The 18,694-nt window shown below is 36.7% G+C and overlaps 1 protein-coding gene across 1 annotated transcript in view; it reads left to right on the top strand.

Moving 5' to 3' along the window:
- Nucleotides 1–17,751, top strand: part of DKK2 (dickkopf WNT signaling pathway inhibitor 2) — a 100,234-nt gene extending 82,483 nt beyond the window's left edge. The window contains exons 2-4 of the mRNA XM_041760252.1: nt 11,280–11,430; nt 12,612–12,767; nt 15,392–17,751. Of these exons, the coding sequence (XP_041616186.1) occupies nt 11,280–11,430; nt 12,612–12,767; nt 15,392–15,642 (558 nt within the window). The 3' untranslated portion in view covers nt 15,643–17,751. The remainder of the gene's footprint in view (nt 1–11,279; nt 11,431–12,611; nt 12,768–15,391) is intronic.
- Nucleotides 17,752–18,694: the final 943 nt, after the last annotated feature.

Raw genomic sequence — 18,694 nt, 5'->3', positions numbered from 1 at the left:
TAAAAAGAGTCCAATGCCAGTACATCTGGGGATTCTTAGCAGCAAACAAGGGGCAACAAAGGAAGCAGCAGAAATACAGAGGAGCATACTCTTTGCACAGCCTGGAAGGACCAAGGGATGGAGGGGAAATGATTTAAGCCTGGAGACAGAATTTCTTTTCTTTTTTTTTTTTCAGCTAGTAACAAATCATCTGACCTCCCTTGCACTATGGAGAATGTACTGGTCACCACAGTAAAGCAGATGTATGGGATGTGGGTGGCGTGGGGAACCAACTTCTTCAATGTGTTTTCTTTGGGATTACTAACACATTGAGTATGTCATCACAAGATGTACCACATTTCTGAGGCTGAGATTTGAACACTAGGGTCACACAAACCAAAGAATCTGTCATCTGGCTTATAATTTCCTCCCTTTCCAATCCTGTAACAAAGCATTTAAATATAATCTTTTGATAGAAGATTATAAGCCAATGAGTGATGTCTTTATGCCACACTGTTTGCTTGACACAGGTTCCTTTGTCCTTGTGTGCTGAACTTCTCTCCCTTCTTCCACACAATAAGAATTTAAATTGGCTCATGGGGGTAGAAGGCTGGTAAGTAAGACCACTAATGTATTGAGTTATCAATTTTTTTTGGAAAAGTATTTTATTTTAACAAACAATGTGTGGTCACTTAATTGCTATTATCAGACACTTAAAATAAAAATACTCTCCAAGCTGGGGCTTTTGAACCCAGTCAGCCTTCAAATGTCTGAAATAAATGAATATCCTTTGCTATTGTAATTTCATCCATCAGGAAGTTAGGCAACTATTCTACCCAGATGCTTTAGCCCTTTTGTTATGTTAGAGACTCTGAGACTGGTTCCAACTCTCTCCAACACAGTTTTCTAATCTTTGGAACCCAGAAATGATGATATGAGTCTATATAGAGTGCTCCTTGCATGAATCTCTATATGAGACCTGTCCCCAAAACTGAACATTCCATAAAAATAAAAATGAAGTCCAGGCATGGGGCACAGATTCTTAACCAGTTGTATAGGTTAGATAAATGTTAGCATGAGATAGTTAGATAAGGACTCAAGATGGGAAATGGGAAAGAGTAGGGATGGCAAAATAATAGATTAAATGATTTCTATTTCTTTCTCTTAGTAACAGACAAGTTGGCTTATCCAAAGCTTAGGAGTTAAAGTCCTTCATCCTGCTGCACATGTAACTTGCACTTTAGTCCCTACATATGTCAGTAGTGTACAATGTCCTAATGATTCTAGTCCAAGAGTCTTCACACACTATTTATTTTCTTCCAAATGACAGAGGCAGAAATAGATGAGTTGTTTAGGTAGGATTATTGTTAGAATTGTGAACCACCTCTGCATCATACTTTTTTCCTTCTTTTCCAATAGGTTTTTTTTTTTTTTTTTTAAAGATTTTACTCATTTATTTGTGAGAATGAGAGAGAGAGAGAGAGAAAGTGCACAAATGGCGGGGAGGGGCAGAGGGAGAGGGAGAAGCAGACTTCCAGCTGAGCAGGGAGCTGGATGCAGCTGATCCCAGGACCCTGGAATCATGACCTGAGCTGAAGGCAGATGCTTAACCCAACTGAGCCACTCAGGCACCTCTGCATCCTACTTTTTTAATCAAAAGGTTTTTAGTCAAGTCGATCTTTGTGTCTATCATGATTAAGTAAACCTCTTGCTCCAATCCTCTGGGGAATCATATTGAGTCATGCCCATACTTCTTTTTTTTTTTTTTTTTTTCCATGCCCGTACTTTTCAAGTCATTGCTTCTCCTGGCACACTTGGAGGTGGAGCCTGCCTTCTTGTTTCTGATTCTAAATTTGAATGATAACATTTTATATTTTCAAGCAATATTTATACAGAGCTTAAAGTAGTTCTTAAATAGAAATTGATGGGATCCCTGGGTGGCGCAGCGGTTTGGCGCCTGCCTTTGGCCCAGGGCGCGATCCTGGAGACCCGGGATCGAATCCCACGTCGGGCTCCCGGTGCATGGAGCCTGCTTCTCCCTCTGCCTGTGTCTCTGCCTCTCTCTCTCTCTCTGTGACTATCATAAATAAATAAAAATAAAAATAAATTATTAAATAGAAATTGAATCTCTTCACTACAAAAGAACATTGAGGATTATATTTTGCTGTGAGTTTTTTTCCATCTTGACAACCATAAAAGAACAAACTTTTCAATTTTATTGGCTTCTATCAACTGTTTCCTCAAAGTCAGAATAGAAATAGCCAATTTATTATTAGTGTAGCCTAATTCTTAGAGGGAATGGAAGAGAATTAAATGAGAATAGAGAAGTGTAAAGTTTGCATGTTGCATACTAAATGAACAAGACAATAAACATTACTTCAATTAAGTAATTGTTGGAACAGTGGGTTGTTTATATGTAATTTAAATGTATTAATAGTCTGATTCTGCTAATAAGGTAACATCAATAAAAGAAAACAGAAAATTTATAATTAAGAAACTTCCATCTGGATTCTTGATACTCTTGCAAGAAGTCCTGGCTCTAGGAAACCCAAGTTCTTCTAAACCTTTCTAATGCAAAAACTATGAAGCATAAATTAGCAAGGAATAAGAAACTTCACTTTGAATCTCATAAGATTAGTTCTTTTAAAAATTGTATTAATTTTAATAGATAATGCCTTTATCTACTGCAAATTAGAAACTGTTTAAGGGATTTTACAAGGAAACCAAAATTTTCTTCTTTCCTCAGTTCTCAATACTCTGTCCTACCTTCCCATGGATAAATTTTGCTACACATTTCTTGGGTGTACTTCCTGAAATAATGCATTGGATATATATATATATATATATATATATATATATAATCTGTAAACTCTCTTCATTGGATTGATTTTTTATCCTCATTTATAAACCATGATATTAGAAGTGAAAATGGCTCAAACTCATGTAACATTTAAAAATTACAAGTGTTTCCACTTGGGCTCAGATATAGTTACCAACCCTGACCTATTCTGTAACTGTAAGGAAGGTCTTTCATAATCAGAAATTTGAAAGTATGTTAAGTTTTTATATCTACTTGGACATCAGTATTTGAATTTTGAATGTGATTTTTCACTGGAAAGGAATTTGATGATCTGCAAGAAATAGGAAGTAATAAACTTCCTAATAACAGACACATAATCTATTTATCATACTTGATATGGGGAGGAAAAGTACTTGTTTTGTAAAGACCCACAGGATACAAGCTGCAAAGAAAACTGCAAAGGTGTGTATTGCCAACAAGACACAGGTGTATACCACCTGAGGATATGAAACAATCCAACCACAATGAATGTGTTAGCAGCTCTGAGTCTATATTGTGTTTCTCCCAAAGTGCACTGACATGTTTGTTATGTGTTACTTTATTTTTTCATATAGTTTCAGAAATTCTCAAGTCTATTCCTAAGCACAGTGGCTAAGTAGTAGGAGTAAAGATGAACCTACCTGGAAATAGTTGTTAGTGAATCTCTTACTTAGGCTCATGTTGATGTCAGGGAACCAATTTCCCACTTAGACCTCTGTCCCTCTGGGAGATAATATTGAGTCCATATATCACTTAGATCAGAATTTTTTTGTATAAGATATATACAAGAGGCATCTTTAATTTTTGCAACAATTCCAGAGAGCAGTGTTTCCCTATCTTACCTTATCTATGATCACCAGGACAGTATTTTATTAATCATACAGAATCCTGGACCATATCCAGTTCTGCAGAATTAGAATCTCTATGAGAAGGAGTCTGTGAATAAGTAGTTTTTAGAGACCCCACGAGATTTTAAAGATTAGGTAAGTAGGGAAACACTGCTGAAGGTAGGAATGATATCTTATCAAGGAGGAAACTGAGACTCTGTTAAGTAACTTACAACAATACATTTATTTTTATTTTTTTTTAAATTTTTTTACAAGTATGAATTAATTGTGGAAGCATAATTCAAACTGCAGTATGACTCCAAAATTCTTCCTACCACATTATCTTTCTGAATGTCATGAGGTCAGGAAAATGTGGAAGACTACATTGAAAATTTTATATTAAGTCATTCAATCCAAAATTTGGAAGAAAACTTGAAATTGTGTGGTTTCTTCCTCTGTTTTGGTTAAAACAATTACACTCCCCTGATCACCAAATTACAAAGAGCTTTATAATTATATATGGAGTATAAAGAGCTCCAACCATTGCTGCAAAAGCACTCCCGAGATGCTGCTTTTTGAGCATGGAACAGAAGTGCTTTTCTCCTAGCTATCCTAAATGAGGGGAAAATGGGTCAAAACCAGGAAAAATATTTAAAAATCAGGTAATCTACAAAGTGTAGATTTCTCTAGGTGCTGAGATTGTATGGAAAGGGTTAGCTCTGCCCATTTGTTCCATGATCAATAGCAGCAATGTACATGTTACAGTTGAGAATATGGTCTGTGTTCAAAATCGAGAATTCCCTGGAATCTCCTTTCTGCAAAATGATATACAGAGAACAGGGTAGAGCAACCCAAGTTAGTGAGGACCTTGCCTTGATTTCATAGAATTATTGTTTCTTAGAATTTAAGTGGGGCTATCCGAATACATTGAAGAAGTTAATGGGCCACTGGCAGAGATCCAGCTTTCCAAACTTATCATCCAGGCAGCATTAGCAGAATTCTCTCAGCTCCAAACTTCTATGTCAAAAATCAAATATCTAACAATCCCAGCCTTAAAATGAATATGTGGAAAAGGTACTCAAAGGTTTTCCATGGTGTGCACAGCATGAATTGTTTTAAGGAAATCAATTTCCATATCCTTAACTTCCGTGAGTTTTTTTTCTTAAAATTGTCTGGGAATGTGCCTGTGTTTACAATAAGTCTTTTGCCATTTTATGTGGAAAGAAAGGCAAAATCGTCATGCATTCCAAATCTTGATATACTGCATTAACCCGCAGTATAAAACTTTTTATGGATGACAGACTAACGTAAAATTTGGAGCGCTGGTTTTAACAAAGATATTTGTAGTGGTTGGTTAGGGCATCCTAAACACATCTTTCCTTGTCCTGTCATTAATCCTTTAAAACTGAAGCTTGGCCCTGGTTGGAAAATTCTGGATACAGGACATTAAAATAGTTTTGATGATGTGTATATTTTAGAATTTAACTGGATGTTTTCGAAAATTAATTTTTTCAAAGAAAAACATCCATAAATATATTGTGGCTTATTTTAGGATCAGTATGCATCGATCAATCAGATGGGTAAAAGCTGTTTTAGTGAATCATGTCAATTACTATAATTTCATCTTATAAAATGTTTAATGTTATCTGCCATATTAATAAACTAAACTTATGCTAAAAAGTTTTACATTTACAAGTCAAATGTGTGAGAAGACATATACTTTTCAAAAGTATTCTAGGGATAGTGCACTGAAAGCATTTGTAGATCACAGAACTGGTTGTGTCTGAATTGTAGTTGGTGTACAATAAATAATTGCTGAATAAACAATTATTGAATATTGAATAAATACCCAAACGGCTGCCTTAATGAATCTATGGCACGCATCCAGAACATCATGAAATATCTGAACTTCTCCCCTCCAATTTAATATAGCTCAATCCTCCTGGCCTTATGTTCAGGAATCCTCAAAGATACACCCTTATCCCTAGAGGAAATTGTGGAAAAGGGGAAAGATCCAATTGCACAGCCTTTGGCATGTAGTATACAACTGCACATTTGCCAGATTGAGTTCTACGTCCCTGCACCTCCTTAAATTGCAATCTTATGGTTTGACTTTGAAATTACTGCCTTAAAGGCTAGCATACCTTGCATATACATTGAAACAGAAAACTATCACATGGAGCATTGGGGCAGGAGAAATTAATCTTCTCTCTAGGGACCTAGGGGAGGCCAGTCGGGCCTGGTTTCCCAAGTGTAATTGCAAATCTTCTGCTGTGTTCTCTTTGAGACCTCAGACATTCTAGTCCCCAGACTTTTGCTGCTACCTCCTTCTATCCACTCGCCCCAAATGTTTTTCATTCCCACAGCTGGGTCGTCCCCCTGCAGGCTTTCTTCTGCCTGCCCAGCTGATGATGTTTTTCTGGCTCCAGAAAACTTCCGATTGTTGCAAACAGTGCTTGCGGGGACAAAGGATTGTCCCGATTAAAACAACAACAACAAAACTAGGACGGTCTTGCAAGAATCCGGATGGGTGGCCATCCCACATGAACACTATGTGATGTTTCTCTCTTTTTTTCCTCCCCATCATTAAACAGGAACAGCATCATTATTTTGAAAACTCAGGAGTTAAACTGAGGTTTTAGTTGTGGCCAAAGGTTTGTTCTGTAGCTGGTATTGCTGAGATCCCTAAAACACTTTTTTCTCATGTCATTATTCTTGGGGGTCTGATTCTGTCATTGTCACGTTTTTGCGTGTTTTAAGGAGAGAAAATAATGAATAAGAAAATAAGAAAAAATTATTTCTGAAAAATAAGAATAAATTCCACCTGAATCTTAATCTCGAATTAGCAGGTCTTTTTCTCAAAACTGCAGTTTTGAGAATAATCGAAAAAAATAAAAAGTCTCAATTAGTTCAAATAAGATGCAGTAACATTTCATTTTATTTCATTCATTAGAATGTTATTTAATTTCATTAATTACATGATGGGCTCTTCTAGCCCTGATTATGCTGAGTTTAAGTGGACATAAAACTGTTAAGAAATGAAATGAAAAAATGTTGTTTACGGTATTGCCCGTGTTGTCCGCCAATATTCTATCTTTCCAACAGCTGCACCAGGACATGCTATTGGTATTTGGAGGCTTCTAGAGAGAGAAGTGGCCAAGTTTATTTTTTTAATCTCTAAATTCGGCACACAGGTCAGCACTGAAAACCCCTTACCTACGTGTGCATCAAACCATCACTAGCAAAACCATCACTACTTGCAGGGAGGCCTGAAAGCCAGAGCAGGACCCCAAATCCCAAACTCTCTGCTCCTGAGCACACTGGGCTTATTTGCAGAAGTTACTCAACCTCTCTTTACATCATCACTAAAATTTTAAATAGTGATTCCAAATTAGCACAGAATAAGTGGATATAAAAACAAAATCCTTTATACTAAAAAGAAATGCTCATTTTTAATGGACTTTATTTTCAAGCTGTGTCCAATGTGTTCACTCTTTTTTTCAGTTCATGTCATGGTTGTAAGGATAACTAACACTGCTATTTACAGAAACCACTCTATTTTAAGCCTAGAAAGGGGATTGGGCAAAACTTCTTTGGTTTTTGGCCTGATCATGGACAGACAGCTCTCAAACATTCTTAGTTCATGGCCCATCATCTGCTATTATTAGATGTCTCCAATGAATCTCTCTCCTAATTGTGACTGAGGCTAAGTTATGAATGATTTTGCATGATGGGAAGTATTCCTGGATGTTTATGCAGCCAAATTTCACTGTTCCTCAGACTGTTTACCTAGACAAGTCAATGAGGAACAATGCAAATTCACTATCAATAATTTCCCTAGCAGGTAAAAAAAAATCAGTCTCCTTATTAATTTATACAAATAAGTCATAGGGAAGCATATTTATTGGCTTTGTTAAGTGGAAAGTTAATACTCAAATTCATCTTTTGTTTATCATAAAACCATCATCAGATGGGAACAGGAACAGGCTTTTGAGGCCAAGGTTAGTGGAAAATACAGATTTTTCTATGGGAAAGTTTCTGAATGGCACTTTTATGAATGCATATAATTGTCTTCACTGGTCTATGAATGTCACAGTCCTCACTTCTTCAGGATCCTCCATAACTACTTTAACCATGTGCTTCTCTCTCTCTTCTCTATCTCACTCCCATTCTAACTCCCTTCCTCTCTTTTCTACTGTGATACCATTTCCAGACATTTTAAAGGAGAAAGGTGGAAAGAAACAATAGCAAGCTGCAGAGCCCTCATCCTTGAGATTAAAATGTCTTATTTAAAACTCTTTATTGAAAAACAAAATAAAACAAAAACCTCTTTATTAAAAACTAATCTATTAGGCTGAAAATCCAAGAATTGCTATTAATGGTTCAGATCCCTATTTTCTCATGTTCTGTGGTTTGTTGCTAATGGTTACACCAAAGGAAACTATATGTCTGAGTATATCTGGGACATTGATTTCAGAAAGTAAGGAATGCCTCCATATTACTTGCTTTTCCTAAAACCTGATTCAATCAATTTATCTTATCATTTTTTATTTTATTTGTATTTGACGGCTGCTTATTGGAGCAAGGAGTTTCATAAGCATACTAGAAGCTATATAAGATAACCTTGCATTTCAATTATTAAATTTATTTTATTTTTTTTTAATTTTTTAATTTTTATTTATTTATGATAGTCACACACACACACACACACACACAGAGAGAGAGAGAGAGAGAGAGAGAGGCAGAGACACAGGCAGAGGGAGAAGCAGGCTCCATGCATCGGGAGCCCGACGTGGGATTCGATCCCGGGTCTCCAGGATCGCACCCTGGGCTAAAGGCAGGCGCCAAACCGCTGCGCCACCCAGAGATCCCATTAAATTTATTTTAATTGTCAAAGAATTGCTCTTAATGTTATATTCTGGGATTCCATTTCAAGTGCAAGATCACATCAACAATGATCTTGCACTACAGAAAATTTGGTATATTTTTTTCTGCCTCTGTCATTTCTATTTAAATTGGCTTTAAATAAAAAATATTGACAAAAAATAGCATAGTAAAACTACATGTTCCCATTTTTAAAAAAACGTTTATTTTTTAAGATTTTATTTATTTATACAAGAGAGAGACACACACACACACACACACACAGAAGCAGAGACACAGGCAGAGGGAGAAGCAGGCTCCATGCAGGCATTCTGACATAGGACTTGATCCTGGGTCTCCAGGACCAAGCCCTGGGCTGAAGATGGTGCTAAACCACTAAGCCACCTGGGCTGCCCAACTACATGTTCTCTAATATATCTTATCTCTTAGACCAATGGAGCTTTCATCTGAAAAAATTGTGAGAATTTTATTTATTTATTTGAGAGAGAAAGATAGAGTACAGAGGAAGAGGGAGAGGCAGAGAATCTCAAGCCGACTTCATGCTGAGTGTGAGGCATATACTGGACTGGATCTCAGGACCCTGAGATCATGACCTGAGCCAAAACCAAGAGTCAGATGCTCAACGGACTGAGCCACCCAGGCTCTCCTTGCATCAAATATTTTCCATTTCAAGCATTTCCATTTCCCACAAACTGAGAATGGGAAGTTAATGATATGCTTTCCACAATTTTCTGCAAAATGAACTGCTACTTTTAGCAAACAACTTGTTTACCTTATAGACTATTTTTCTTTTAGGAATGGAATCAAGTATTATTCTATATTCAGAATCTCTTGAAGATTTGTTTGTGTTGTAAATTGCACATGATGTTTTAGGTGGCACATGTTTATTTCCATTGAAAGAAAATGTCCTATTTTTGAGGAAGAAAAGAACTTGTAAGACATCAAATGTTTCTTGCAAAACAATTTGATGAAATAAATGTAAATGAATCAGAAACATGTGAATTGTATTTCAATTAAAGTAATGAGTTTAAATATGAAGGGAGTAAAGTGCTTGGGGGAAAGAGTGTGGCAAGGAGGGAAGTGACATTTGTTTTCATCAGTCTTGGATTCTTGAAAAATGGCCTAATACTCTGAATTTAACCTCATTCAGATTCTCTCTTAAGCCTGATGATGGAGATTCAGAATGGGATAATAATATGCAAATTCATTTTATAGCTTTATCTGGCTCCAATTATAATCTAGGCATCAAACATGGCCACTATGCAATCCTTCCCAAAAGCATTTTTAACTCGAAATTTGTGATTTTCCTATTTTCTTTTGAGGATCAACAGTAAATTGTAATGATGGCGAAAGTGTATTTTTCCCCCATAGAACATGTAAAGTTTTCAGACTCCCATGTCAGCTTCACATTTATTTTCTCTGTCCAACTGAAGAGGATCAGATCTAAACAGGAAACATGAGGGCACTGAATGCAGCCACACATAGCAGGAGAAGGGCAGTGAGGGAAGAGAGTAGTAAAGGGTGAGAAAGAAAGAAGGAAAAAGAAATAGACCATGCTCACAAACCTAGGTCATCAAACCTCATTTCATAAGCAAAGCACTCAAATCACACTAATTATTTGAGAGCCACAAAAATTTTAGCCCAATGGTTTACATTCATACCATTTATGTGTGCTTAAAAACAATTACATAGCTTCTTTTTACTTTTTGTACTTCTCAATTAAAAAAAAAAAAACATGCATTGCTCTGAAAACAGGAAAGAACTACAAAAAAAAAAAAAAAAACTTATAAACAAGTCTCCCTGTCAACATGCTTCAAAATATGAGGAAGTTTGATGTGTGGCATGACAATTCAGTTTCCTAACTTCCATCTCTGCAAACAGGGGCATTTTAAATGTCCCCCAAACTTCCAAGAGGCAAGGAGAACATAACTGGAAAATGTATTTTTATTTTGGGAGATGATCTAGGGCACTGCTTCAGTAGACTCAAATGGCGAGAAATGTAGGCACCATGTCTTTTCTGTATAAGTCAAAGGTGCAGTAGCCCATAGGACTGTTTTGTATGTAAAGAGCCTGCCTTTTTGTTTCCTGAGAACACAAAGTAATTGGAGTTGAGCATTTCTCTGACCACTTAGGTCTCCACTGCTGCTCAGCACTGAGTTTGGAAAGAGGACCCTGTTCCTTGATTTCTTTTTGCCAAACAGCTCACTCCATCAAATGGTTCTAGAAGTGGCTCTCTGCTGCGCTCCTCACAGGCAGGAATTGTGGGGAGTCACTCTTAAAGAATTTGTTCCATAACTGGGCAAGGGATGTGTTTCAGCTTCTAGCACAGCCTTTGTTTCATTGAAACTTCCTCTCATCTAGTTTAGCAGATGAAAAATGCAATAGTGAGGCTGTTTCATTTACACCTTAAATCCCAAGCAGAATAACAATTGCGACTATTTCTGAGCGCCCAGAGTCACTCTTGGAAGCTCTACTGATCCACACAAAATGTAAATCCCAACTCCAAGGTTGTGCCAACAAAAATACTTGAGAAGCATCAACTTTATCTTCGTTTCTATCAACAGTACTTATATGGTCCTTGATGAAGTCAGCATCACTATATAAGATCTATGCTCAGAACATGGATTCAATGGCATATTTCCTTTGATGAGAAACCTAGTGTGATTTATTTTCCATTGTGATTTGCCATACGAACTCTTCATGTAATGGAATCTAATCTACTCTGCTTTTGGTGTTGTTCCACTTTACAGGCCTACCCTTGTAGCAGTGATAAGGAATGTGAGATTGGTAGATATTGCCACAGTCCCCACCAAGGATCATCAGCCTGCATGTTGTGTCGAAGGAAAAAGAAGCGCTGCCATAGAGATGGCATGTGTTGTCCTGGTACCCGCTGCAATAATGGTAAAGCTCTAGTTCAGTGTTGATGGGCCTCTCTTTTTTATGTAGGAGACTTGTCTAGTAAGTTCAACTACATTCTCCTTACTTAGACCTCTGAAATGCAAGGAGCCTTTCAAAATTGTCAGGGATTGGATCATGGTTTAAATATGTGTACCATTACTTGGATTGCCTCCTCAATCCTAGTTTTCCTGGACTCTGATCACCTTCTATATTTTATAATCTATGGCAATCTAGGACTTGCCATTCCAGCACTTGCAATGCTGGATGTAAAGAGCTATAAACACATAAGTGAATATATGTAAAAGACCCAAAAAAGAACTTCTGTGAGTCCCTCTTGCAGTTTCATACCTCGATTCGTATATTCGAGGAGTCTTCTTTTAAAGGCCCCACCCTGCACCACACTCATAGTGAGGGAATGATTGGTTCCTCCAAAAGGAGATACGAAGAGTCTATTCCCCAGCCTTTCCATAAGCATGACTTTACCCAATCTCAATGAATTTACAGGCAGACAATTCAGCATCAATGATGAGATGAAGAATCACACAAAACGCATGATAAAACCATTAAATCATTATAGAAGGTGATCAGAAACATGAACTTAGTCATATAAAGCAGTATCATCAGACTCCTATCCCTGTACATGCTCCTGACCTCTGGGAAGAGTCCTATTGGAAGTACTTTAGACAGGTGAAGGGAAGAAGGCCTCATACCATTAGTGATGTTTACAATGTAGACTAGAGTTATATTGTTAATTGAACAAAGGATCCTGAAAACTGGATCCTGAAAATGGATGTCTGGTCAGACATTTTAAAAGCCCGAATAGCTAATACTAGTTTAATGCTAAGTCACTATTCCAAACACTTCACACATATTCACAATAACTTAATGAAGTATTTTTATTCCTTTTTTTTTTTTTTTTTTTGCCCATGGCCACTTGGTCTTGAGAGAGACAAGATTCAAGTTAAGGAAGCCTGACTTAGGCCAAACTATTTGATTCTATTTAATATTAAGCAATATGACTCAGTATTATTTATGTAAATAAATGAATGGCTGAATGAATAGAGGCTAGATAGATTAGATAGAGAGATAGAAGATAACTTCACACCTCTCATCAGCAGAATACTTGGCTAAGAATCATACTTTATCGAATCAGATCAATCTAACAGCTTACTTACCATCTCCAGGCATCTGCATCCCTGTCACGGAGAGCATCTTAACCCCTCACATCCCAGCTCTGGATGGCACTCGACACAGAGATCGAAACCATGGCCATTACTCAAACCATGACTTGGGATGGCAAAATCTAGGAAGACAACACACTAAGATGTCACATATAAAAGGTAGGCTATCTGTAGTTCTATGTTTACTTTTTCTGGTTTTAAAAGAAGTAAAATTAAAATATAGGTAATTCATTTTATTGGTTTTAGAAAAAATACAAGGAAGATACTTCATTGATAAGATTCTGACTGAATTTATTAATTCTTAATTCTGAAGATGCTGAAGATTTCTAAGAGAGCTTAAATTGTTAGGAAATATATATTATGAAAATTGCAGCACCCTTGATCAATCATGCCATTTTCTAAACAGTCCTGCCTTCAAATGTTTGCAGTCATATGATTAAATCCCTAAGCTTTCAAATCTTTTTCTCACCTTTACAGAAATTTTATTTCACTGAACAACCACATAATAGACTATTCATAAACCAACTTATTGGTTTCTAGTAGGATTATGCATGGTCATAAAATTTTCATACTTGCATCAAAATATTTGGGAAGCCTAATCACTAACAGTAAAATTTGAAAGCATGAAATTATTGAACTTTATTACTAACAGTAAAATTTTGAAGGCAAGAAACACGTCCATTTTTAAAGGGGGTTTTTCTCAAGTGTGTTCTGTGAAGGATTACTCTTTCAAGACATGCTGTGAATAAAAGTGTGCTGTATTCAAGAGTCTTAAAATAATGCATTTCCTAGTTTCAGAACTTTATATAATTGATATATTGAGGGCTCTGAGAATTCTGGCAATGAGGAAAACTGGTTTTTAAAGTATGGGGCAGCCCGGGTGGCTCAGTGGTTTAGCACTGCCTTCACCTGGCAGGAGACCACTGCCAGGTCTCCTGGAGACCTGGGATGGAGTCCCACGTCGGGCTCCCTGCATGGAGCCTGCTTCTCCCTCTGCCTGTGTCTCTGTCTCTCTCTCTCTCTGTCTCTCATGAATAAATAGATAAAATCTTTAAAAAAATAAAAATAAAATAAAACACTGTATGTCCCCATATTTCCTGACCACATAAGCATTTCCCCACATTTTCATGTTCTGCAGAGCTAGTATCCTATAGAATATCTGACCTGTTAGACCTAGAATATTAATGTTGACATGGATAGCACTAAAGAGATTGACAATTCCTCTTCAGTTATCCTCTGTCTGTACTCCCTGAAGACCTATGTCTTTACCCAGTATCCTATTTCTATCCCACCAAATTCATATGCATTTATTATTACAGGAGTATCCTTCCTTATTCAGTAGATAGCTATGTCACAGTACAGTTCCAAATTTACTAACATTTTTACTAACATTTTATATAGTTTTATGTGTAATTCTCTGATGGCATGGAGGAAGAACTCTCATGACATGGGCTAGTGGGTCATATCCACATATAACTACAGTGGGACTGGTTATATCTGGGATGACAGATAATCCTTTAGACCATGATTGGCATGTTATAGCCTGTGAGCCAAATCTGTCCTACTGCCTGTTTTTATAAAATGATGTTTTATTGGAACACAGACTTGCCTATATTTAGGCATTACTTATGTCTGCTTTTGTGACAGCATAATTGAGGAGTGACAGATCATATGGCCTAAAAAGCCTAAATATTTACAATCTGGCAAAAATACAGAGAAGTTTATTGACCCCTTCTTTATATAGGTTACACATCAACCCAGCTGTGATGCGTGTTTGCTCTTTGCTGAATCAGTCATTTTTTTCTGAATTAAATATCCAGATTTGTTCCTTTACATGTTTTTAATGATGGGTTCTTGGTTGACTCTGGGGTTGTCTGTCCCTTCTCTACTCCACTCTGAATCACAGCTCTTTACAGACTACCCGTCCTAGGCTCCCTGTCAGGTGGCTTCTGGCCATGTGAGTTTGGTTGCAGTGAGAGAAGCATGGGCAGGAAAAAGCCAACATGGTAGGCCTATCTCAACTAATGTTTCTGGCAGAACTCTATCTCTCTGGCGCTTTGGCTCCTGCCAGGTGGGCTCATTGGGATTCTAGTCCCAGCTAGCAGATTCGAAGCTCCAGATTCTGACATGATCTTCTCCTTTGGATCCTCCTGCCTAAATGTGGTGGTGGCCTCCTACTCTGTTGCTTTATCATCCTCTGGTACTTCTTAGCCCTGCCACCACATGTGTGCCTAGTGCTCTGCATTAAACATCTTCTGTTTTAAGTTTCTGTTTCCCTGGCTAGACACTGATGCATGGTTTTATAAGTCCCTGAGAATTTCAGCTCTGCCTTTGAATCAGAGTTTATTATTTACATCTTCTGAAGGTATCAAATTAATTACCTTGAAAGCAGTTCTCTTTATTTACTTATTTTTCACTCACCTAGTTAAAAAAATGATCAGAGAAATATCTAAAAGTAAAAGACCAAATGTAGTACAACCAACGTGTTGTACAAATGCGGTACAACCAATGTGTTTCCATTATGCAATTTGTTAAAGCGAAAAGGAAGCACAGTCCTAGCTATTCATGAAACTTGATATTCTGACAGCAAATAATCAAAATAGACAATAAATGATTGAAATGATTAGAGGGAGAACTGATTGATATGAATCCAAGACTTTCCATTGTATATGATAACTTCATGGAAGACAGTATCAGTAAAAATATTGTACATGCTTCCAACTGCAAAAGAGAATTTGTTTCCAAAGTGTCATGGTAATATATTTTGGCCATCATCTCTGTAGGGCACGAAGGAGACCCCTGCCTCCGATCATCAGATTGCATCGAAGGGTTTTGCTGTGCTCGCCACTTCTGGACCAAAATCTGCAAACCAGTTCTCCATCAGGGGGAAGTCTGTACCAAACAGCGCAAGAAGGGCTCTCATGGCCTGGAAATTTTCCAGCGATGTGACTGCGCAAAGGGCCTGTCATGTAAAGTATGGAAAGATGCCACCTACTCATCTAAAGCCAGACTCCATGTGTGTCAGAAAATATGATCACCTCTGAGGAAATTCATCACTAGCAGACTGTGAATCTGTGTATTTAATGCATTATAACATGGTGGAAAATAGGATTTGGATTTCAGAAGAATGGCTAAAATAAGGAATGTGATAAGAATATAGAGATCACAGAGAGAGAAAAAAGGAAAAAAAATAAGCAGATTAGAAAGGGGTAACAAATGTAATACAACCAATGTGTTTCCATTATGCAATTTGTTTATGTAAATAATGTACACATTTGTGAAAATGCTATTACTTAAAACCAAAAAGCACACAGTGAGAATTATTGACGAATACCATGTGACTTTTCAAGAGTTTAGGCTGTGCTGGAGGATTGGTTTCCTTCAGATTGGTGATTGCCTATAGAAATAAACTAAAAGCCATATTTCAAATTCAAAGTTATACTTTAACAAAATAGTCCTTTGGCTTACAATAGGCTTTACATAAAAAGAGTTTTGTTAAATAAGAAACGAAAGCATGAAGCAGTTCATTTGCAACACAGGATCACCTTTTAGTTTGAAGCACTATTCCTAGGACTCAGTGAAAGGCCTTGGTAGACAAGAAAAAAAAGCAGTCAATATTTTCCAAATAATTTCAAAGTAATTGCAAGACTTTTATGAGGACTTTAGGAGAAGCCAAACTTGTTTTTCTTCAAACTGCTTATTTAGAGTTTTCAAAAATTTACTTTCACCGGTAATTACTAAGAACCAGTATAAGATAAAACATTCTAAAGGGATAGCATTGTGCCTTTTCTTGATTGTATGTGATTCCTACCTTGAATATATTTTATTCTCCAATTAATTGTGAATAGTACCGAGCAGAATTTCACAGACTGCAAACATTTCTAAGGAGTCCACGATACAGAATCAACACTAATAGACTGTTAATTTTTGAAGCTTTGGCATTCCCTGTGTTTGATAGAATTTAGGTTGGTAAATACATTTATTCTCTACACTTGCAGTGGTATAGTCAGGTAAAGCTGATAATAGAGACTTGATCTACATTTGTCCTACACTAAAGGATACAAAGGAAATGGAAAAAAACTTTGTCCAGTGCCCAGGTTTTGGCAACATGTCGATCATGTATCTGAAGCACAAACTGACTATTCATATTTGAAGCCCGAGGCCGCACAACCTAAGTGGAAGTTTTCCACGGGATTTGCTATCACAATATTTACAATACAGATGAGTTCTGTGTAGGTCACTAGTTGACCTCAAAATATTTATTTTTTATTTTTGAGGTCCTAGAATAATATGAGGAGTTCTCATGAAGTGGACTCCCAAAGCGGGTAGTATAGTAAGGTTCCATTGCCCTCCATAAACTTCTAACTTGCCAATGGCACCACCTGAAATTTCTGTACCAAACTCTCTGTGCAGCAGCTTTTTTTTCCCCAAAGATATCATTTCTGGAATGAAATAACTTGTAAAATCTACATATTGCTAACCTATAGAAACCACAGTTTCCAAATTCTTTGAAACCATTTTATTACTTTTTTTTACTTTACTCAGTTCTAAATATTATGTCTAGAGCATAAGGCAAAAAAGTTATCTTATAGTTGTTACTTTTGACCTTTTCTTTTATAGACTGCAAGTCACTCCTTAATTTTCTTTTACTTAGACCCCTTCTGCAGTTTCAAATTCAAGTTTTCCCCATAGAAATTGAATCTGAGCCTGCATGTCTATTAAGAGTTTCAGCTTCCCATACACATTTACTAGGGTGAGTAAGATTTACATTCTTTCCACATGTCTGCTAAAAAAAAAATTATAAGCTGATCTATCCAAGAACCAAAGTCTGTGCAAACAGGTTTCTATAAGCTTGGCAACATGAAAATGGAACATTTCAGTCAAACATTTCCTCTATAGCAATCACATTTACAATCTGGTTTTTGCATTATTTCCCTTATGTACATCCCAAAATTATTATTTGAAGTAATTTATTTACAGGAAATGTTAATGAGATGTATTTTCTTATAGAGATATTTCTTACAGAAAGCTTTGTAGCAGAATATATTTGCAGCTATTGACTTTGTAATTTAGGGAAAATGTATAATAAGATAAAATATATTAAATTTTTCTCCTTCAAAAATGGAATTCAAATTTCCTTCTGTTTTGCTTGTGAGAAAAGCTTTCATAGAATCAGATTCTCAGAGTTCAAATGGGCTTGATCTGATTTGACAGTTGGGGTGGGAATCCTTTGGAGGACATCACCATGAGATGATCTAAGGCAGTTTACTATTACTAAAGGCAGCTTATTCATGGCAGGACAGATACAATTATCAGGAAGTTATTTTTTCATTAAAATATCCCAGAATGTGCTCTCTATGCATTTATTCTTACTTTGTGTTCTGGAACGTCTTAGAATAAGGGCTTTCCACAAACTTCTTCAAAATGCTTGAAGCCACCTAGCCTATTTCCTATAGTCTTCTACTCTGATTAAAGTTTCCCCAAATAGAGATTCCAACACCATTAGCATATTGGTTCATTCCCCTATGGCACAAGGAAGCTACAGAATATCTTTATCCCTATATGGATACAGACTGAGTTACCTGGCCCTGAAGTACACTCAAAGCCATTTCATGGGAAAGTCTTTTCTCTGCTTCCTAAACACAGAGATGTCAGGAGTGTTTGAAGTTTATCAAACAGTACTCACCAATTTTGAGACTGAGAGCGATTGTAGAACCTCATGTTGTATTAGAGATTTTAATGGGCTGGAAATGTGGAAAATAAACATTTGGTGACAGTGGAATAGATTAAGTGTAGCTATGGCAGCATAATGAAGCTGAAACAGTCCCATAGGTAGAGGTCAGAGTTGAAGATACCTCAAGCATTGCTGAAATAACTCCCACATTATTCTAATTAGTCACTTAAATAGTTATTCTTAAATAGTTATCCATTTCCTCAAATTAAGAACATTTGTATTTCCTAGCTACAGTGTATTTTTAGACTATCACAGTCATATGGGTGATATTTTTCTTTTCCACTGAGCTTAGGGAGATGCTCTGAAAACTGACAAATTGTCCTGACTTCCCTTTTAGCCAAGAAACACAATG

The sequence above is a fragment of the Vulpes lagopus genome, chromosome 6 (assembly GCF_018345385.1).
Source record: "Vulpes lagopus strain Blue_001 chromosome 6, ASM1834538v1, whole genome shotgun sequence".
NCBI lineage: Eukaryota > Metazoa > Chordata > Mammalia > Carnivora > Canidae > Vulpes > Vulpes lagopus.
The sequence above is the reverse complement of the archived record's forward strand: the minus strand, read 5'-3'. Positions and strand labels throughout refer to the sequence as shown.